This window comes from Cyprinodon tularosa, unplaced genomic scaffold (genome assembly GCF_016077235.1).
Source record: "Cyprinodon tularosa strain WSP-4 unplaced genomic scaffold, ASM1607723v1 ctg736, whole genome shotgun sequence".
Taxonomy (NCBI): domain Eukaryota; kingdom Metazoa; phylum Chordata; class Actinopteri; order Cyprinodontiformes; family Cyprinodontidae; genus Cyprinodon; species Cyprinodon tularosa.
The window spans coordinates 173006-195079 of NW_024039492.1; the positions used below are offsets into that span (position 1 = coordinate 173006).

Genomic DNA, 22074 nt, shown 5'->3' on the forward strand with positions numbered 1-22074 from the left:
CAGAAACACTTTCTAAAACTGCTGGAGAAGAATTAGCACCAACGGTTTCTCTGTTCAGATGTTTCCTTTTTCTTTCCCAGTTTGTGGAGATCAGCTCTACCTGCTGATGATGTGGCTGAACGTTCCTCTAATCTCCGCCTTTATTGGCCTTTATTGGTCCAATCTGAGCAAAGAGGTTCAAACTTTGAAACTTTCGGATTTAAAGTGATGAGCCATGAACTGTTTGACCTTTTCTGCAGATTTCAGCTTCAACGTGACGGCGAGGGAGGGGCAGGGGGTCGTAGGTGCTTTTCCAGGAGTTATGAGGTAAAACGACTCGGACTCGGTTGTTTGCAGTGGCTTTAATGGAACAATCAGTCCGCTCATCCCTGAGCTGCTGCCTTCCTACAGTGTGCTGCTGAGGATCTCTGAGACCTGAGCGTTCGTTTGGTCATCCGAGTCCACTTCCTGGGCGATGGCTCCCTCTGGCTCCTCCCCCTCCTCTCCAGACTCTGGCGTGGCCACCACCACCGACACTCCTGCAGCCGTCACAGTCTCCTCCTGCTGGCTTGGTGATGCGTCCCTGCAGGGCTCCACGAAGATCCTGCGAACATGCGGCCGCAGCTCCCGGTGCCGGGCCTTACGGCTCTCCAGGACGCAGGAGGCGTGGCTGACGAAGGTGTGGCCCTGTGCCGGGGGCGGGTCCCCCAGTGGCGTTAGGTCAGCATCCAGCTGCTTGGTGTAAACGCCCTCAGAAAGAGACCCCGTCAGACTCTCCTCGGAGTTGCCCTGGAGCCAGCGCTGGGGCCCGCTGAAGTATTGCCCCCGGTGGCTCCTGGAGAGCAGCTTGCGTTTGGCGGGGGGATTGGCGAGGGCCCTCATTGGGAGCGGGCCCTCTTTAGTCAGAGAGAGGCCCTCCAAAGTCTTGGTGGTGTCAGAAAGAACTGGGCAAAGGGGGAAGGACAGGGGGAGATCTTTGTAGAACCTGGGAGACAGCGGGAGGGAGGGAGATGTGGGCAGGGTCCTGGAGCGAGGCGGGGGCTGAGGCGAGGTGGGGAGGGGGAGATCTGTGGACGGGGAAGAGGAGGAGGGTAGGACAGGATCCCTCCCGGGAGCGAAGGTGGGGAGGTCTGTCTGTGGGCAAACACTGTACCTGAGGAGGGAGGGGGGGTCCGGTTAAAGAATGTTTTAGGCAATAAAGAAAGATGGCTGCAGGGCCTTCCTAAAGCGTTACCTGGGCTCGTGGATCTGCAGGACATCGGGGGCGCTGCCCCCCAGAGAGTGAAGGAGCTGCTGAGACAGATCCGCGGCCGGAGAGTAGAGCAGGTCCATGTCTCTGGGGCTCAGGGCGTCGCTGGAGTCATAGTCACTGTCGGTGGGCAGGAACACTTCAGAGGAGCCGTCCTCATCGGAGCCGAGCAGAGACTCTGTCAGACGGAGGTCAGGGTCAAGCTCTGATGAGGCTTTCAGTTTCGCCCTAAGGTGAACCCCTTCATACGCACCACTGATGGCCTTTCTCTGCCGGAGCTCCGGCGATGGAGGCGGCGTAGGCACGTAGTCCATGGTGGAGGACGTGGAATCCGTCTTCTGCTGTCCAGAATCACTATCTGGAGCGCTGGCGTCCACCAGGCAGGTTATGAGGACGCCGCCGCGGGGATGCTTGTAGCGAGCGTACTGCAGGGCGTCTGTGATCCAGCGGAGGTCGCGCCGCATCTCATCCAGCTGCTGCAGAAGCAAAAAAAATAAGAATTATCTACCTGAAACTCCACATCGAGAGGAGTCAGTTGAGGTGGCTCGGACATCTTCTTCGGATGCCCCCTGGACGCCTCCCTCGGGAGGTGTTCCAGGCACGTCCCACTGGGAGGAGGCCCAGGGGACGACCCAGGACACGCTGGAGAGACTATGTCTCTCGGCTGGCCTGGGAGCGCCTTGGGCTTCCCCCAGCAGAGCTGGAGGAGGTGTCTGCGGAGAGGGAAGTCTGGGAGTCTCTGCTTAGTCTGCTGCCCCCGCGACCCGGTTCCGGATAAAGCGGGAGACGACGAGTACCTGAAACTATATTTAAAGGTGTAGTGGAGGATCTTCTTCTTCCAGGTGGATCATCTCAATCAGTGGTCCTCCTAACTGTCAATCATAAGGCCGTCCTACGTGCTCGTCCCCATTTTCACTTGTCAGTCTGACATAGTGGAAACAATTACAAATCTTCTTTTGTAAAATAATGCTACGTTCAGACCGCAGGCAGCAGAAGCAGCTGGTTTCCATGCAAAGTCAATGGTTGATGCACATCTAGGTGCAGCAGAGGTCCTGCAGCGTCTAGAGCAGCAGCAGCAGCGCCTCATGAGCATCTGAGGAGCTTCAGAAGCAGCAGCTGCTGGAAACATTGACCTTTTTCTGCTGGACGCGCCTCATCCACCAATGAGAGAAGCTGATCTGGGAGCTGGCAGGGAGTCAGATGCAGCACTGCTGATGCAGAGCGCTATGATCACTCCTCTGAAACAGTTTATTAACGCCTAAATTAACTTCAAATGTAGAAACCTGCCAGCAGAATATGTTGGCTTTTATTATCCTGCTGCCTGCAGTTTGTAGCACAGACCTGAAAAACGCTAACATCTACTTCCAGCCGCCACCAACAGGAGGGGAAAACCCTGGAGAGGCGAGCGGGCCTGAGGCAGCTGCTGCTGGGGATTCCCAGTGACAGCGCAGCGCCGGTATGTGGGGGTCTGAGCGGCTCCCACAGAGAAATAATCTTTGAAGGCAGGACGGTAATCTGGATGAACTGACTGCACAGACCATGTTTTCAGGAGGACTTTCTCACTTCAACATAGATTCTAACTACTTTCTACCCGCTGATCACAGCTAATATAGCTGCCATTGTTCCAGGCAGAGAAAGGATAGGGTAGCTCCGCCCACCGCGCATCAGACCCACTTTACCACCGCGCAGCTAGAGCAGCAAAGCTGCGTGTCAGAATTAAACTTGTAGAAGCGTCAAAAATGAAGCAGCACGCGCATTTTAGCTACTTCTGCTGCGTGCCGTCTGAAGGTAGCATGAGTTTTTGCGATGCAAACGGCAATGTTTAAAGCAGGAATGGGCTTATGCACGCTCTAGCATGCGTTTTATAGGCGTTCCCTCTCTGGAGCGGGTACAGGGCTGTACTTTTTTTTAAAGTAAAGAGGGCGGGTCTTTTCAAAAATTCATGAAAACCCTCCACTACACTGCAAAAATGATCTCAAAATGAGTAAAAATGTCTTAAATTAAGGGTTTTTACCCCTAATTTGAGCAGGTAGATAAGATTATTTGCCAATGAAATGAGTATTTTTACTCTTAAAATAAGGTATCTAGATATCATGCACTTGAAAAAAGAAAATGAAATTGTTTTTTTCTTATTTTAAGTGCAAATTGTCTTGTTCCATTGGCAAAGTGTCTCACTTAAATCCTTAATTCAAGAAAAAATGCACTTATTTAAAGAAAAAATTACTAATTTAGATTTCTTTTTTTTGCAGTGTATACCTTTAAGGGCGTTGTGGTTAGGGCATTGCACTCGGAATCCAGAGGTTCTGAGTTCGAGCCCCACTCCCACAGACTGCCCCTCTGGGTCCCTGAGTAAGACCCTTAACCCCACACTGCTCCCTGTCCGTCCCACTATGGCAGCCCTCTGCTCCCCATGGGGAGGGGTTAAATGCAGAGAGGGGATTTTATTGCTCTGTTGTTGTGACAGTGCGCCGTCACCCGCTTCATTTTGCCCAGTTTGTTGGTGCTTTCTGAAACGCAGACAGATGGTGGCGCTGCTGAGTTTGCTGGTCAGAATCATTCCTCTACAAACACTCAGGATTGGAAATAACATTGACTTTAATGGATGAAAACAGGATAAATAAATACTTAGTTTCCTTGAAAATAACGTTTCACGCCTCCTGCTGTTCCTTCTGCAGACAAAATAGTGTCTAAATATCAAACCGTTCTGCTTGTAATCTGATTACTGCTGGCTTCACATCACAGAATGATTCCAAGCCTCCATCCTTCCTGATTTATCCAAACCTGTTGGAGCAGCTGGAGGTCGGTTTCCTCACCTGGATGTAGTCCAGGATGAGTTGGTGTCGAGATCTGGCGGTTGTCACCTCGCCGTCCGTGATGGCCTCCCGCAGTGCCTGCTGGGTAATGAGGGCATCCAGGTCCAGGACAGAGGACAGACGGCAGTAGAGACTGATGAACTTCTCCTTGTAGGTGCAGAAATGAACTGAAAGAAGAACAAACAAGTTTAATATGGACATTTTTCAAACCATTTCTGTTATTTAAAAGTAAATTTACAGAAGATATAAACATCAGTCTGGTTTTAGACATGAAATCAGCAGAATAAGGTGATTTGATGGAGTCCTCCAGTCCTAGACCTTAAATATGAAGATCTGAGCTGGAGAAGCAGCTGCTCATGGAGACTCTTTAATCTGGAACTAAATGCTGAAACTATTCACAAGAATAAAACTTCAACTGGAGTAAATTATCTGCAGATTAATCATTAGTTGAAGTTTAAATAGATTAATCATATTTATGAAAGGTTAGGAAACATTTTTGAAACGTTTGAAAGATTTTGTTGAAATTCACTAATGATGGATCAACTTGTATGTTAGGTCCAGTTCCAACCAGGCTATTTAAGGAGGTATTCCCTTTGATCTCCTCCTCCATTTTAGATGTGATTAATCTATCTCTGTTACAGTCTACAATCTATCTCTTGACCCAGATGACTTGGTCAATTATAGACCTATATCCAATCTTCCTTTCTTATCCAAAATTCTTGAGAAAGTAGTTGCCAAACAAGTTTGCGATCACTTCCACCATAATGAACTTTTTGAAGAGTTTCAGTCTGGCTTTAGAGCTCATCATAGCACTGAAACAGCTCTGGTGAAAGTCACTAATGATATTCTCATGGCCTCAGATAATGGACTTGTATCTGTGCTCGTCCTGTTGGATCTCAGTGCTGCATTTGATACAGTTGACCATAATATTCTTTTAGAAAGACTTGAATATTTTGTTGGAATTAAAGGAACAGCACTAGACTGGTTTAAATCTTATCTATCTGATCGAATTCAGTTTGTTCATGTTAATGATAGATCTTCAACACGCTCAAAGGTTACCTGTGGAGTACCACAGGGATCAGTGCTAGGACCAATTCTCTTTACTTTATACATGCTCCCAATTGGTAGAGTTATTAGACAGCATGGGATTAATTTCCACTGTTACGCTGATGATACCCAGCTATATCTGTCTATAATCCAGATGAAGCTAACCCATTACCAGAGGTGGAAAGTAACGAAATACATTTACTCAAGTTACTGTATTGATTAGGTTTTTTGTGTATTTTGTATTTTTCAAGTAGTTTTTAAAATCGGTAATTTAAATTTTACTTGATTACGTTTTGTATTTCGTTACATTACAAATCCGTTACTGAGTAAAAAAAAAACTTTGGAAAACCGAAAGGAAGACAAAAAATGGGGCCCGGAAGCACTGCAGCGAGTGACGTGATCAGCATGTAGATCGAGGCTACCAGGCGCCAAGTCTTTCTGTAGGAGATTGGGAACGAGATGGAGGTGGATCAGGAGAGCGACGACGGTTCAGAGAACGTTTCACTAGAAATGCTAGCTGAAACATCCAATTCTGCTGCGCAAAAACGTCGAAAATCCTCGGCCACATTTGAAAGACTGCTTTTCATTTAAATTCAAGAGAGCCGACAGTATCATCAGGCAATGCCAGATTCGTCTGCAAAGGTGATTCAATAACTCCACATCTAATCTGCGGAAGCATGTTTTGGTAAGTATTTAGTGCATCGGTACTTCAAACAAAGTTTTCATGACTAATAGCCAATTAGCAAAACAACCTGTTTCGTGGCATTGCTGATTTTGTCTCGCACAGGGGTCGGCAACCCGCGGCTCCGGAGCCGCATGCGGCTCTTTCATCTGGGGAAAATAAATTGCTAAAAAGAAAACTAAGTATTTCATTTAAGTCAGTGTTTCCTGCAGCACTATCTTGGCTGCAAGATAGTGCTTTTATGTCACTAAGTAACTTTTACCTAAAATACATTTTAAATTAGCTACTAATTACTTTTACTTGAGTATTTTTTCTCATGTGTAATTTTACTTGTACTTGAATAATATTTCATCCAAGTATTGGTACTTTTACTTCAGTATGATATTCTAGTACTTTTTCCAGCTCTGCCCATTACATAGATTACAGGCATGTCTGAAGACATAAAAACCTGGATGACTCTTAACTTTCTGCTCCTGAATGCAGATAAAACAGAAGTTATAGTCTTTGGACCAGAGTCTCTGAAAAAGAAGCTGATTAGTCAGTCACTTCATTTGGATGGGATTAAACTGATTTCAGATAATAAAGTAAAAAATCTTGGTGTTATTTTTGATCAGGATCTGTCATTTAAATCCCAGATCAAAGAGGTTTCTAGAATTTCCTTCTTTCATCTGAGGAACATTACAAAAATTAGAAATATCCTGTCCAGGGGTGATGCTGAGAAACTAGTCCATGCATTTGTTACTTCAAGGCTGGACTATTGTAATTCTTTACTATCAGGAAGTCCACAAACTGTAGTTAAAAGCCTTCAGCTGATCCAAAATGCTGCAGCCGGAGTTCTGATGAAAATGAAAAAGAGAGATCATATCTCGCCTATCCTGGCTTCTCTTCATTGGCTTCCTGTTAAATCAAGAATAGAATTTAAAATCCTCCTTCTCACATATAAAGCCTTAAATGGTCAAGCTCCATCTGATATCAGAGATCTGATTGTTCCTTATGTTCCTAACAGAGCACTTCGCTCTCAATCTGCAGGTTTACTAGTGGTTCCTAGAATTTCTAAAAGTAGAATGGGACGCAGATCTTTTAGTTCTCAGGCTCCTCTCCTGTGGAACCAACTACCAGTTTTAGTCCGTGAGGCAGACACCCTGTCTACTTTTAAGGCTAGGCTTAAAACTTTCCCTCTTGATAAAGCTTCTAGTTAGAGCGGCTCAGGTTATCCTGAGCTACAGTATATCAATGAACTGTAATTTGTAAACTGATTTCTAGGAGCAATAAAGGCAGAAATTCTGATGGGTGGGTTAGCTGCAGCTTTTCAAACGGCACCGCTGACCCTCAGCGTGAACCGATTCTCCTGTCAGTTAGATCTGTTCTGTGCAGGATGGAGGTCCGAGACGCAGCCGGAGCCCATCCTGCAGACAGCTCCGTCCTTCAGCGAGGACGCAGCTCTCTGCGCTGCTGGATCCGCTCCACGGGTCAAGGACAGACAGAGCTGTGTTTGCAACAGGAGGCGCATTAAATCAGCCTGCAGGCTCCAGCAGGACGGCCTCTACAGACGCATGAAGATGGTAATAACAGCCCACGCGCTGCACAGTGAGCTCCCTCTGTACGCAGAGCTGCAGACGCACACAGACCGCCTCAGCCTCTAACTTCATCCATCTGTGCTTTAGCAGCTCTACCTGTTTAGTTCATGAGAAATTACTTATTTTTTCCAATGTATTTTGATTTTGTTGAAGATCAGCCTTAAAGCTTCTGATTGATCCTATTTATCATCCAATATTCCTGAACTTTGGGCAAACAGAGCCTGACTGAGCATCCCATATCCCAACTGGAGTACTTTCTTCTGATTAAATCACACTTTGAGCTTTGTGATTGGCTGCAAACCCTCCCCTGTTTAAAAAGATGCATTCGTGTATCGAGGCACGTCAGGGGAATCTCAAAAATCCACACAAATGATGTAAAGTTTAAAGACTTCTGGTACTTTGTAAATTAATGTATAATTTGCTGAGGTCATGGAGGGAGTTAAGATCTGGAGACCCACTGAAATCAAAGGAAAACAAGACAAAATGGCGTCGATTTCTTCCAGCTTAAAGCCTCTTCAGACGCTGATAAACCCTAATGTAGCTTTTCAATCCAGATTGTAGAGGAAGATTAACAAACAGTGAGTGGGAGATTTCCTGAACCTGAGTCTCATTCCTAGAGAAAGAGCAGGATGAACGCCTGTGGACATGGGAGCTGGCTCGGAGCTCGTCTGCCTGGCTGTGTGTTTCCTGGACGGGGCCGCCTGTGGAGCTGGTTGACAGTTGCCTTTTGTATCTATGCTTCTTTTTCTATGTCTGCTTCTGTCTCCTTGAACCCCAGTGGGCCTCAGCAGATGGCCGCTCACACTGAGCCTGGTTCTGCTGGAGGTTTCTTCCTGTTCAAAGGGAGTTTTTCCTCTCCACTGTCGCTACAAGCATGCTTAGTGTGAGGGATTGCTGAAGAGTCAATGAGTCGATGCAATCAGCTGGTTTTCCTTAGATAGAAAACTTTGAATCAATCTGACTGGATGATCTGGTGAACTGGAAAGTGACCTGAGATGACATGATGTGAATTGGAGCTATAGAAATACACTGAGTAGAATTGAATTGGTGTATTTGTGAAAATTAAGACCAATCTAACTCCATACTGCAAATGTTTCTATTATGGTCTGCAGACACTGATCTCTTTGGCCTTGATTGGAGCAGGTAGAGAAGAAGATCAGCCAATGGAGCAATAATCCACCTTAGACAGATACTAACGAATAATTCTCAAATGTACTCGTACTCGTCGTCTCCCGCTTTATCCGGAACCGGGTCGCGGGGGCAGCAGGCTAAGCAGAGACTCCCAGACTTCCCTCTCCGCAGACACCTCCTCCAGCTCTGTTGGGGGAAGCCCTAGGCGCTCCCAGGCCAGCCGAGAGACATAGTCTCTCCAGCGTGTCCTGGGTCGTCCCCTGGGCCTCCTCCCGGTGGGACATGCCTGGAACACCTCCCAGGGGGCATCCGAAGAAGATGTCCGAGCCACCTCAACTGACTCCTCTCGATGTGGAGGAGAACCGGCTCTACACTGAGCCTCTCCCGAATGACTGAGCTCCTCACCCTATCTCTAAGGGAGAGCCCAGCCACCCTGCGGAGGAAGCTCATTTCAGCCGCTTGTATCCGGGATCTCGTTCTTTCGGTCATGATCCAGATTTCATGACCACAGGTGAGGGTAGGAACGTAGACCGAATGGTAAATTGAGAGCTTTGCCTTTTCGCTCAGCTCTCTCTTCACCACGACAGACCGGTGCAGCGTCCGCATTATTGCAGCAGCCGCACCGATCCGTCTATCGATCTCCCGCTCCATTCTTCCCTCACTCGTGAACAGGACTCCAAGATACTTGAACTCCTCCACTTGAGGCAGGGACTCTCCTCCAACCTGAAGGGGACAAGCCACCTTTTTCCGGTCGAGAACCATGGCCTCGGATTTGGAGGAGCTGATTCTCATCCCGGCCGCTTCACACTCGGCTGCGAACCGCCCCAGCACACGCTGTAGGTCTTGGCAGGAGGGAGCCAGCAGAACTACGTCATCCGCAAAAAGCAGGGACGAGATCCGCTGTTCCCCAAACCAGACCCCCTCCGGTCCTTGGCTGCACCTAGAAATCCTGTCCATAAAAGTTATGAACAGGACCGGTGACAGAGGGCAGCCCTGTCGGAGTCCAACATGCACCGGGAACAGGTCCGACTTAATGCCGGCAATGCGAACCAGACTCCTGCTCCGCTTGTACAGAGAACGGATGGCCCCTAATAAAGGGCCCCCGACTCCATACTCCTGGAGCACCCCCCACAGGGCAGCACGAGGGACACGGTCGAATGCCTTCTCCAAGTCCACAAAACACATGTGGACTGGTTGGGCAAACTCCCATGAACCCTCAAGCACCCTACAGAGGGTGTAGAGCGTGTCCACCGTTCCACGGCCAGGACGAAAACCACACTGCTCCTCCTGCAGCCGAGGTTCGACAATCAGCCGGACTCTCCTCTCCAGCAGCAATTCTCAAATGTTAATCATCTTATTTCATTTGCAAATTGTGTTTTTAGTATTTTAGTGTTTGCAGTCTGAAGTAAATGCTGAAGGAAAAGGAGGAATCTTTCTCCTGTAGATGTTTTAGTTTTGTTGGAACGTCTTCTGGGCGGCAGAGGAGCAGAGGACGGTTACATCATGTCTGCTGTCTGTTTGACCCCTGGAGCAGCTTTCCTCCAAACATGTTCAGGTGCCTCTGGTCTCAGCAGTTTCTCCACCTGCAGCAGAGGAGGTGTAGTTACCCAGCTCAAACATCTGCAGCGGGAGGTGCAGGAACCCTGACAGCGGGCTGTAGGGGTTGGACTGTCCGGGGGCGGAGCAAACATCATCAGCCTGGGGCAGCAGCAGCAGGAAGGAGACGCCGTGGCCGATCTCCACCACCTCCTGACTGTAGAGACGGAAGTGACGGGCCTGCAGTTGGAAACACAGGGAGGGTCGGTCAAAGCGGGATGTGAAGGAAAGTCAAAACCTGAAGGAACATCGGAGGACGAGCAGATCCATCCGTCACTTCCAGCTCAGGACAAAAACAGATGTTGGAAAGTTTTCATGATATATTTCTGCAGGAGAGTTTTATTTGTTCTCTTTGAATCATCTAAAAGTTTTATTTTTTTTTATTGTAGCTATATTTAAAATGTTAACTTTACTAATTACATTAAAAGCATAAAGTCAAGTTATATTCCTCGATAAAATAAGACCAGAATTCAGCTGATCGTCATGAATTAGGGCATAATGGAGGATATTTGTGAATTTTTGAAAAGGCCCGCCTTCTCCATTTGAAAATGCACATGCACGGCCCTGTACCCGCTACCGAGAGGGAATGCCTATTAGAGCGTGCTCGGGTCCATTTCTCCTCGTGCACGCTCACGATCACTCATTCAAGCTTACTTCAAAAAAGATTTGTAATTTTTCCACTATGTCAGACTGACCACTAGGGGTGTATATAATAATCATCGTTTTGCTTCGATGCATCGATACGTCCGCAAGAGAATCGATTCATGTTTTTTTTCCTCCAGTCTATTTTTATCCATTTGCTCCTGGACGTAATTCTCCTCCCGTGCTGCGGTGGCGCTAAACCTATTTTGCCCTCCTACCTCGCTTCGTGGTTATACTCTTATAGCAGTGTGTTGCAGTGAGCTTGACGCAGACATTTTTAAATTATGCTCAATATTGAAGCGTGGTCTGAGCTACACGCTGTGGGTCTAGATACGGCCGAGGCAGCGAGGAAGTGGGGGCGAGTTTAGTCCAAAGACGGAGGGACATGAGGCCAAAAAGAGCGGAGATCCAGGTGGAAAAAGGGTCCCAGCGTTCTCGCGCACCTCGCTCTTCTAGCGGCTCAAACTTCACGAGTTGTTTTCCGCAATTTCGGTCATAAAAACAAAACAAGCCGGCCTCCTGTCTGCGGCGCTGTCTGCCGTCAGCTAAAATTTGGGAGAGGAGCAGTGGAGCGTCTGTGGAGGGGGGGGACGTCTGGAGTCGAGGTATTGCATTGCACTCATTGCACTGATTATGATTTTTTTATGCAACTTTTCTACTTCTGTTATTTGCTGTTGTTTCTAAAAAAAATGCATAACGATATTACAGCTTTCATTGATTTATTTCAAACTTGAAACTTTGTTTAGCCTGTAAGGTGTAAAAGAAATAATAATAATTAAAAAATATGTAACCGATTAATCGAATCGAATCGTGGTGTATTCTTGAGTATCGAAAATAATCGAATCGTTGGGTCAGGAAATCGATACTGAATCGAATCGCCATGATGGGTGTGATTTACACCCCTACTGACCACCGATAAGTTAAAATGGGGACGAGCACAAAGGACAGCCTTATTTAAACATATCACCAGAATGATTGACAGTCAGGAGGACCACTGATTTAGATGATCCACCCAGAAAAAGACAATATACCAGGAGTCACTGATTTCTGGACCCACCTGCTTGCTAATCCAGACCCAACCTGATTTAAAACATTTATAAATTACTGCATGTTGTCCGATAACACTGTCTAACTTCACTTGCGCCTCTTCTCCTGTTAATACGGTAAAGCCCTGGGGAGCGTCCGGCTCCAGGCTGCACGTGATCCAAATGAGCCAATGAGCTGTCAGTCTGGGTTGCTGCTGCTGCTACTTTTAGACACAGCAGGCAAACCTGTGGCAAGCCGGGCGATGGGAAAGAAGGAGAAGACCATGAGAAAAAGAGAGCAGAGAAAGTGTGGACTGCTGGAAGAACTGCGGTGAACTGGTGAAAGAAAAGTGAAATGGCGTGCTCAAAGATGACCCTGCACATTTAGAGGATGTTTGGCTCAACCTGCTGCTGTGAAGCAGGATTCTCCACCATGAACAGAATCAACAATAAATCTGGATCCAGGCTCAAAATGAGCTCCTTGATATGTGCTTGAGAATGGCTTAGTCTCCGGTTAAACCCAGGTTTAAAGCCTTGCAGGGCAGCCTAAAGCCCACTGCCAACATTAAGACAGAAAACAGAAAGAAAATTAACAGTTCAGGGGTTTGAGAAAATCAGGAAATTGTTAAATGCTGTTTAAAGTAACGGATTATAATAAAAAATGTCTCCGGACCTTTACTGGTTGATGATTTTCTTTATTCGGACCCCAATGATTTTTAATCGGTTACCCCTTCTCTATACTGTAATGTTTTATCCTTTTTGAGCCTAAATAGAGCCTCAGCCCCGGGCGCCACGAGTCGAATAATCAGATGTGGCGCCATCTACCTGCAAAACCACTGAACTACAAGAAGAAACCCCTAAATAAGTCGTTGTCGTGTTGTAACATTCCAGCTTGTTGACTAACTGTATGTATGGGCAGTGATGGAAATCAGGTCACATGATGCAGTTATTGGAAATATAAACACAAAGGTCATACTTACTAACAAAGTGGGCAAAAACAACAACGCTGTAACATTTCCAGCAGCCAGAGCGAGTCTCTGGCATAAACATTTAAAGAAAAGTCAAATAATGTGTAGCTTTAAACCGTTAATCTTTTTCATAAGGATTTTATGTTTATAATCCTTCAGTCAGGCTTTAATTTTATTTCTGTTTCTGTGGGTGTAATGCACAGATGTCACACCCAGGGGGCGCTCTGACCTTGTGCAGAGGGACGTGGATGTGCTTCAGCAGTGCCTTTATCGCCGTCTGCAGCTCGTAGTAGAGTAGAGGGGCGTGGCTTTCGGCCTGGGGCTCCGCCTCCTCGCTCTCCTCCTCGCTGCGTCCTTTTTCTCCTGCAGCTGCCAGCGTTTGGATCCAGTCCCACTCCTCCCTGATGGAGCGAGAGACGGATTATGGAGGCTTTCTGGCTGCCGGTGCATTGTGGGAAATGTTACCCTGAGCCTCTGCCTCGACTTTTTGTTATTTAAAATTATTTACCTTCACAATTTCATCATCTACATCATACAGTGTTACTATGGTAACCAGGTCAGCTCATTCTGTGTGTGTGTGTGAGAGGAACCTGGACACGTTGGCGTTGTCCCGGATCCGGCTGTGGCACAGCATGTTGGGGGTCCGCTGGGACACCAGGACTTTGATCTGGTCCACGGAGCTGCTGAGCTTTAGGTAGCCCAGGTAGAGGCCCGGGGCCAGGCGGTGGGTGCTGCGCCGCTGGTACGCCAGGAGGTCCTGCAGGGACAGCAGAAAAAAATCAGCTTCGGCTCCAGAGAGACGGACAGACGACTCCAATAAAATCATTTTCCAAATCAGGAACAAAGATCATCAGAGCCTCAATAATCAGAGATAAACCAATCCTAAACACGTACTTTTATCTACCTTCTTAGTTTCTTCTCTATCTTTAATTTCTCAAAAAATAATCATCTATAGAACATTTAGAGCAGGGGTGTCAAACTCATTTTCACTGAGGGCCACATCAGCGTAATTGCTGTCCTTAAAGGGCCAGATGTAACTTATAAATGTAACTAAATGTAATTGAATGTAATGTAAAATAAATGTAACGACTCCTTAATGTTAAATAACTCATTATTTATTATAACTTATTCAAGTGACAATTACAGTTGCATAGAAAACATATGCTTGCTTGTTACTCTAACACACACGTGTCACACAGCCGCTTCCTACCTAGTCCTCCTCATCGGTCTCTCCCCCTCCGCCCGAATCACTATCATCGATATTTTGAAGCATTTCTAAAACCTGTTTCACTGTTAGGTTCCTTCTGAACGCCACTTTTTCCATATTAGCCAAAAAGTTCTAGGTAGAATGTTGGTTGCTAGGCAACGGTACCAATCGTCAATCAACCGCGCGAAGAATTTACAATGCAACTAATAGAGCCGTCAAAATGGCGGTTGTGGGGGATCGAGGTAGAATTAACCATATTTATTTTTTACGTTTTAATTGTATAAAAAAAAAAAAGTGAAAATGAAGGAAATTTAGAATCAGGAAAATTGAGTTAACATGAGCAACATAAATTTAATATTAAATATAGTTCTTTCCCTTTAAAATCTCAGAACCATCAAAATGACGGCTGTGGGAGTTCTAGCGGGCCACATAAAATGACGTGGCGGGCCACATCTGGCCCGCGGGCCTTGAGTTTGACACGTGGGATTTAGAGCGTGCACAATAAAAGAAAAAAAAGAAAATATAAATAAGTGTTTTATCACAGATTAACAATATTGAAATATTTTCCTTCCTGTTCTCTTCTTTCCAACTTTTTTAATTAATTACAAACAATCCGTTCTCTTAAAGGTATAGAGGATTGTCTTTTATTTCCGGGTGGATCATCTCAATTAGTGGTCCTCCTAACTGTCAATCATTCTGGTGATATTTTTAAGGCCGTCCTACGCGCTCGTCCCGTTAGCTAGCTTCTTCACTTTCAGGCGAATATCTGTGGTAAGCTGCGGTTTCAGACGGTCATTGAAGCTCGCCTTTCTCACCGCACTTCTTTGAAAATGGCCGAGGGTTGGAAGAGAAAAAGTGTCTACGAAGCGTAAGAGAAGAAAAGAAAGGCCTCAGAAGAGGCAGATATATCAAGAATGCTTTGCATGGAGAGCTCACTTCGCAAAGCATTATGGGATTTGCTGTCACAGTGGCCCGCTGTTGCTACCCGACAGCTGTGGCTAATAACAAAGATGGTGCAGGAACAGTGCCAGTTTAGTTCCTCGCCTCCTAGTGGCGATCTACAGTAGTACTGCTCTCTAGAGGGAAACAAACCAACATGGCGGCGCCCGTAATATTCAGGAAGTTTTGTGGAGAGTCAGGCGAAGAAGGCAACCTTTGGTGAATTTACGTGACAGAGTCGGCTTTTGGGAAGTGGATACGGGAAATGGTAGCCTAATCAGGGTTTCCAGACGCAGGAAACACCGACAGACGTTGAAGTTCATCAGACTGCTGAGCAGAATCATCACTGGCAACCATGTGGCACTTAAGGGAATCTAGGATTTAATGAATGATTACAGAGGCTGACTGTAAGGAGGTGACGCGGTCTGCTCATGCGCTCTTTGTTATCTGAGAACCGAGCCAGAACTGAACGGCGCCGAGCCCTACTGATGAACTAGTACCATGTTAGCGCGGTTCGGTTATATCTGCCGCAGTCCGGTTCAGTTGTGCGTTCCATTTACACTCAACAGTTACCTGGGTTACCGCGCTCTGACCGATCCCTGCACGGTTTCTGAAGGGTAGTGGAAATGGGGCTTTAGCAACAAATTCTTCTGCGTCACCATGGTAGCATTTCAATTCCCTCAGTTCCTAATACTGAATGTTTATATATATATATATATATATATATATATATATATATATATATATATATATATATATATATATATATATATATATATATATATATATATATATATAAATTCGGATGTCAAGGAGTTAAGAAGTAGAGCAGGTTGAAGGGTGCCCACTGAAGGCATGGGTACCGGATGCATCACCCGCCATGTTGATTCTGCACCAGCAGAAGACGGAGCTCAGCTTTTTCAGATCCTAGTAGCTCAGTGATGAAAAATGTTCACTGTGTCTCTTTTCTGTGGTTTCAAACAAAAAAAAACAAAAAGTGAGGTCCACCTCAGCTCTGCTGTCTGAGCACATCTTCCTCACCTGCATGGTGATGATAAGGATGTCCAGCGCGTACGGCTCCTCCGGCGTGGACAGCGACTTCCTCTGGCTCTGCAGTTTGGTCACCTGCATCCACCTCCCGCTGAACAGCGAGTGCTGGCTCTCGGTGTCGCGGATCGTCACCAGGAGCACGTTTCCATGGCGATCTTTGATGGGCTCGTAGTGGACCCGGCCCAGGTTGTGGGTCCCCAGGAGGTTCTGTCAGAACAGACCAGTAAGGACTGGTTACAGATGGAGCCGTTCCTCGTTCCCAGCAGGGGTTCTATGATGCTGGTTTTGAGCTCCTCACCTGTAGCTGGGCGGCGGCGGTGAGCATCTTGTGGCGGGCCTGCAGAGTGGATGAAGACGACATGGACACGGACATGCTCTGCCTCAGCCATCGGACGTCCTCCCACATACAGGACAGCTACAGAACATGCAGGTAGATAAAGGCGGTTAATAAAAGCCACCAGCTGATCAGACGCATCAGATAACGGGTCAGCCTGAGCATCAGGTGGGTGAAGACATCAGCAAAGGAGCAACTATTGCTGCTGATCGAAGCAAGAAACGTTTTATCATGAAAACAGAAATATCCTACATATCAAATCAGCTAAACATCTGGAGCAAATCCAGGAAAAGTGATGCTCCGGGATTATTTTGCATCTTTGGAAACTGGAACTTTGGTGTGTGTGTGTGTGTGTGTGTGTGGCCATGTCTTTAATACCTGGTGGGGACAATTTCCTAGGAATATGCTACATTTTGGGGACTCATAGGTACTTGTGGGGACCAACAACTGGTCCCCATAAGGAAAGTTTCTCTTCTTGGGGTGGGGGTTAGGTTTAGGACTAAGGTGTGAATTGAGCTTAGGTTAGGTTTAGGGATAGGCATGTGTCGGTAATGGTTAGGCGTTAGACACTCTCTCGATGACCCCCCCCCACCCAGTCCGACGACTAGAGCAGTTGGTTAGGGGATCAAAGGCAATGCATTGGCCGACGCACGTTCGTTGGTATCCCTCAGATCCATAGCCAAGCCAGTTTGTAGAACTTGGAGAACTAGGGTTAGCTTTTAGAGTAATGTTAGGTTTAGGCAGGGATTCCACTAATATTAGGGTCAGTAGCCAATTGATCGGTAAGTTGATAGTAAGGGCTAAAATTAGGTTTAGGGCAAGTGTCAAGGTTAGGGATCGGCTAAGTGTAATTGTAAGGCAAGGGTCAGGTGTTAGGTTTAGGCATGGATTCCACTAATATTAGGTTCAGTAACTAATTGGTCTGGTAAGGTGATATGTGCTATAAGTGTAGTATAAGGGTGGAGGGCAAGGGTCACGGTTAGGCCATATAAATTAGTGGCATGTGCATGTGTGGATCACATGTTTATTTGGGAAAATTGAGATGAATCTAGATCCATAGGTAAGCCGCTCATTCACTGTTGAAAAGCTGCATGCATCGAAATTTCGTTTTGGATGCACTGACGATAAAGTTGGTCTAAGTTTGGTTGTCTTTAGCGTTTTTTTGTTGCCAAAGAGGCAGACGGCCGTTGCCTTCTCTCATATTTGTCTTTTGCCTGTTTGGTTCATGGACGTCCTTCATGCATTTTTTGTCCTTTCATTGACTCTGATATTAGGATGGAATAAAAACAGTTCTTCAGATTTGAAGAAGCTCTTTAGGCAGGAAGTCCAGTGAAAGCTTAAGGAACTCTACTCTCTCCTTTATTGACACTTTTTTGTCCCTTTCAACCCTTTAAATCCCGGTAAGCTGAAGTCTATTCAGACTCGGCTCTGCAGCTTTCTGTGAGCTCAAAGAAAGTGGTAATTTTCCATCGCCGACGCAGAGCTGTAAAGCTGTAAATGTTGCTTTTTTTCCCACTCAACACAAGCATTACAGCAGCAGTTAGTCTACAGACTAATTGTTCAGCGTACCCTTGAGTGCTTCCATGCTGAAAAGACTAAAACACAATGTAGCCTGAGGTGACGTACTGCATGTCAGGCTTGAAACTTTGACATTCGGTCGAGGGTGAAACAATGTCAAAGAAGAAAAACTGAAAAAACAGGAGCTTTCAGCAGCTTTTGGTTGAATGAATATAAAATAGAGGTGATGCTTCTGCTTCAAAGCTTCACTCTAATGGATATAATAGTGGGAACTGGTGCAAAAACTCACAGCAAAGTAAGAGTTGATGGAATGATTAATGAAGTGATAAAATAAAGAACTCTTTTATAGAATAATTGATCAAATAAATTCAAGATTTGATGAAATAATCTGCAGTCCTCTGACAATAAATCATCTCCTTGCAGATTGATTCCTGTGTTTTTGTATTTATCTGCAGTGTTTAATTATTCAGTGACTATTTAACGGCTTCGTCTGGAATCATGGAAGATGCAGACTCCCTGGTTCCACCTGGACGGCCAGATGAAGGCGCCTGGTTGTACCTTGGTGAACCAGAGGAAGTCCTGCATGAGGGAGCTGCTGTAGGAGTCGTCCACCTCCACGATGGGAATCTGCTCCTCGGCGGTGACCAGTAAACTGTCCTTATGGTAGAAGACAGCAGCCAGGTAGATCCCTCTGCAAACAGCACAGATGGGGGTTCAGCCTCACACCGCTGACAGCTGCAGGTTTCACACCTACCAGGCTGTGAAGCAAACCTTTTCAGTGTCTTTACAAACTTGTTGGAGGAGTTGAAGAGGTGTTTGAGGCTTCTAGAGACTGACTGCTTCCTGCTCGGGTTCTGCAGTTTCGATGAGTCTATGGAGGAAAGAGCAAGAAGGAGGTTAGAACGGACCCTGATGCCCAGACCAGCTGCTGAAGGGATTCAGATTCAGGGTCAGCAGGTTCAGATCGCTCTCCCACATTCAGATGATCTCCTCCATTCCTCCTCCTATCTCTGCCCCCCCCTCGTCTGTCCCCGGCTGCTGGGCGATGCCAATCTCCAGACCGTAGCGGCCTTTTAGTCCGGCTAATTACACGCCATGAAATTGGCGAGCTGTAAACAATCCAGAAGTGGCTGCAGCCGTGCCGCTTGTCAGGAGCCGGTTCTGCTGCAGACAACCGGCTCTCCTATAACTTATGTTAAAATGACTCACATCAGGGAAAAGTTGATTTATTTCCCTTTATGAAGAATCATCCTAAAGAAGATGAACACAGAAAGAGCAAAGAAAACAAACGAATGAACCTAAAAGTATCTGAGTTCGTTCGTCCTTTAAATCAGGAGACAAAAGACAAACATAATTGAAGCATCTATGCAAAAATTCTACTTTATTTAAACATTTAAAGAGGGAAAACATCTAAAACAGAAACCACTGGGTTTAACTACTGGAAGCTACGGATAATTTCCATCTTAATTTCCCTAAAGATGACTTAAAACGTTACATGAATCTAAACAGGAACTTATAAAAGTCACTGCAAGTTAGATTAAATAACTGGTACCTTAAAGGTATAGTGGAATGTAACAGGGAACCTTTGTTACGTTTATATTGGCTGAAATAACAGTTCAACACAGCATATAGTTTTTTAAATTGGTTTATTTTGGGTGCAGTGGGGTTTTTTGGGGGCGTGGCTCCTTTGGTCGGCCACATCTTGTCTTCATTGTTCTAGAAAGGTAAAATTATTTCACTCCTTCTATAAACTCTTCCTATAAAGGAAACTCATGAATTAAAGTAGTGATGTCATGAGATGAGCCGAGGCTTCGAGGCGTGTGTCGGTTAATGGAGGGGGCGTTTCCCCAAAGTGCGTGTCGAGGCAGGATTTATTTTGGGGAGGGGCCAAAATTGGTGACGTCCGAAGCCGTCGCCAATTTCAATACCGTGATACGATGTGATCGCTTCAGGAAGTGGTTCAGAAAGCACCAGAACTTCAGCAGGAATCTAAACAGCTTCAGTGTTCAGCCAAGATGGAGGAGAGCTGCTGTCAGTCGGATAGTTTGGATAGATTCTAAGAATAGATTGGTTGGAAAAACAACCAATCTAGTTGGTTAAAACTAGTTTAGTTGGATCGGGCATTCCCAAACTTGGTCCTCAAGGCCCCCTGTCCTGCAGGTTTTAGAGGTTTCTCTGCTTCAGCACAGCTGGTTATAATGATTGAAGCTGTTAATCAGCTTTCAATTAAAATCAGCTGTGCTGGAGCAAGGAAACCTCTAAAACCTGCAGGACAGGGGGCCTTGAGGACCGAGTTTGGGAATGCCTGAGTTAGATCAAACAATGTAATGATTGAAATCTGAGCAGGTTGATGGATACGGCTTTAACTTTAGTGTCTGTTCAACAGTTATGCATGTTGGTGGCCTCAGCTGTAAGACATTGACTTTCACTCCTGAGGTCGATGGTTCAGGAGCCGCTGTAGACTTTTAAAAGTTTCATTATACTTTAGTATTTTGATTAATGTGACAAATTTGTATTGGTTTAGTAAAAGTATAGATTGGGTAAAAACGCTGCGAAATTAGATTGGCTGATTTAGCCAAAAGATTGGTTGAACACAGAACTTCTAACCCAATTAAAACCAAAAACCGTGGAAAAACGATTAATTTTGAATAAAATGACGAACACCTTTCTTTCACTGACTGCTTGAGCTTATTTCACAAACAGTGTACCTGAAATGATTGTTCTCTACTAAGACATTTTGTACACCATTATACACACTAAATCATTAACAATTTCAAAGGAACTTAAATGGGAAATAAACAAGAAAAAAAATCAGCTTATATTAACCAACTGTAGTTCTGCTTTCCACCAGTAGGTGGTGACATATTCACATGAAGCCTCATGAACTGATTGTTGAAGCAATTTGGCCAAAGAGGAACAGTGAGTAGAACTGCTGTCTGCAGCAAGAAGGTTCTGGGTTTGATTCCCAGTCCGGGGTCTTTCTGCATGGAGTTAGCATGTTCTCCTTGTGCATGCGTGGGTTCTCTCCGGGTACTCCGGCTTCCTCCCACAGTCCAAAAACACAGTTAGGTTAACCGGCTTCTCTGTGAATGGTTGTTTGTCTCCTGCCCTGCGATGGAGTCACCCATCCAGGAAGGGCAGGTCTCCAGTTGGAGATCGGCACCAGCAGCCCTCGCCACCCCAGCAGGGATAAAGTGTGACGGAAAATGGATGGATGGTGCTTAACAGACTCAATAATAAAAAACCCAGAAAAAAAATGCATTGGATGGAAAAAACCTGCCATCAATTAAATAGAGGTAATCCAATGAGTCATTTTTCTGATTGCATGGTTGGAAACGTGACCGTGACTGATGTGACAGTTAGAGATGATTTCACTGTTCCAGACCAGCAGGCATCAGTGATTCACTGAGTCGTTCAAACCTCCCAGGTTAATGCAATCCCAGTTTAACCAGTGAGTGTGCTCTCACTCTGAAGTTTTCCTGAAAAGCAGCGGCTGTAAGTGCGCTGCTGGTGTTAGCTGCCGCAGCGCTGCAGAATTATCCGACAATAAGTCCTCGGCCTGCTGTGCAACGCCGCCTAATAAACAAAGAAAGGAGCTCAGATTAGAGCTGATCAGGAGACCTTTTTTCCTTTCAGTCTGACCAATTTCTACTGATTGTAAACAGGCAGACATGAATACCTGCAGCGTTTAATCAGTGGAGGAACAAATAGGAATTTTTATGATTCAGCTCCAGTAAAATGACTAAGAACTCTGCGATCATAAAACCAGGGAGGCGGGAAATGAAACGCTTAAACATTAAAACGGTCCTTTGGTTTGATGAACGAAGCTTCGAACCGACCCAGATCGACGCCTCATCGACAGCGTGACCTCTCGGTCAGAGGTCAGACGGAGAGATGAAGGACAAACGGAGGCGCAGTCAGAATGGTAGCCACCACTCAGCTGGTTCCCTCGTTTCATTTCTTCTCTCAGCATCAGGCTGACATTTTCTTTAGCTTTCTGCCTGGGAGTTGAAGGGTTAAAGCGTCGACCAGCAGAGGTCCGATCGGCTCCCTGATGCTGGAGTTTGGGGCAGATTAATGCGGCGTCCTCCGAAATGATGGAAACACGTCATAAATTAGCGTGGCCTGCTGCTGAAGGAGCTCTTTGTGCAGATGCTCATTCATTTCTCACCTTTATTTTTGGCTCTCTGAGAGTAAACTGTGTAAATATGCAGCCCTCATACGAGCAGCGGGTTTACGTTACAGCTGCAATAATGACCCAGCCAACACAGCTGAGCTCTGCAGCAAAAACATGATCGCTTTTACATTTAAAAGGAT

General features: G+C 45.9%; 1 protein-coding gene across 2 annotated transcripts in view; it reads right to left on the reverse strand.

The window, feature by feature from the left end:
* Window positions 1-1194: 1194 nt before the first annotated feature.
* ankfn1 (ankyrin repeat and fibronectin type III domain containing 1) overlaps window positions 1195-22074 on the reverse strand; it is a 140425-nt gene continuing 119545 nt past the window's right edge. For both annotated transcript variants that reach the window (XM_038269697.1, XM_038269698.1), the window contains 10 exons: window positions 18529-18628; window positions 18316-18448; window positions 16204-16320; window positions 15897-16112; window positions 13300-13466; window positions 12939-13110; window positions 10086-10254; window positions 4042-4208; window positions 1482-1704; window positions 1195-1406 (listed from right to left, as the gene is read on the reverse strand). In XM_038269697.1, the coding sequence (XP_038125625.1) occupies window positions 1210-1406; window positions 1482-1704; window positions 4042-4208; window positions 10086-10254; window positions 12939-13110; window positions 13300-13466; window positions 15897-16112; window positions 16204-16320; window positions 18316-18448; window positions 18529-18628 (1661 nt within the window). In that variant the 3' untranslated portion in view covers window positions 1195-1209. The remainder of the gene's footprint in view (window positions 1407-1481; window positions 1705-4041; window positions 4209-10085; window positions 10255-12938; window positions 13111-13299; window positions 13467-15896; window positions 16113-16203; window positions 16321-18315; window positions 18449-18528; window positions 18629-22074) is intronic.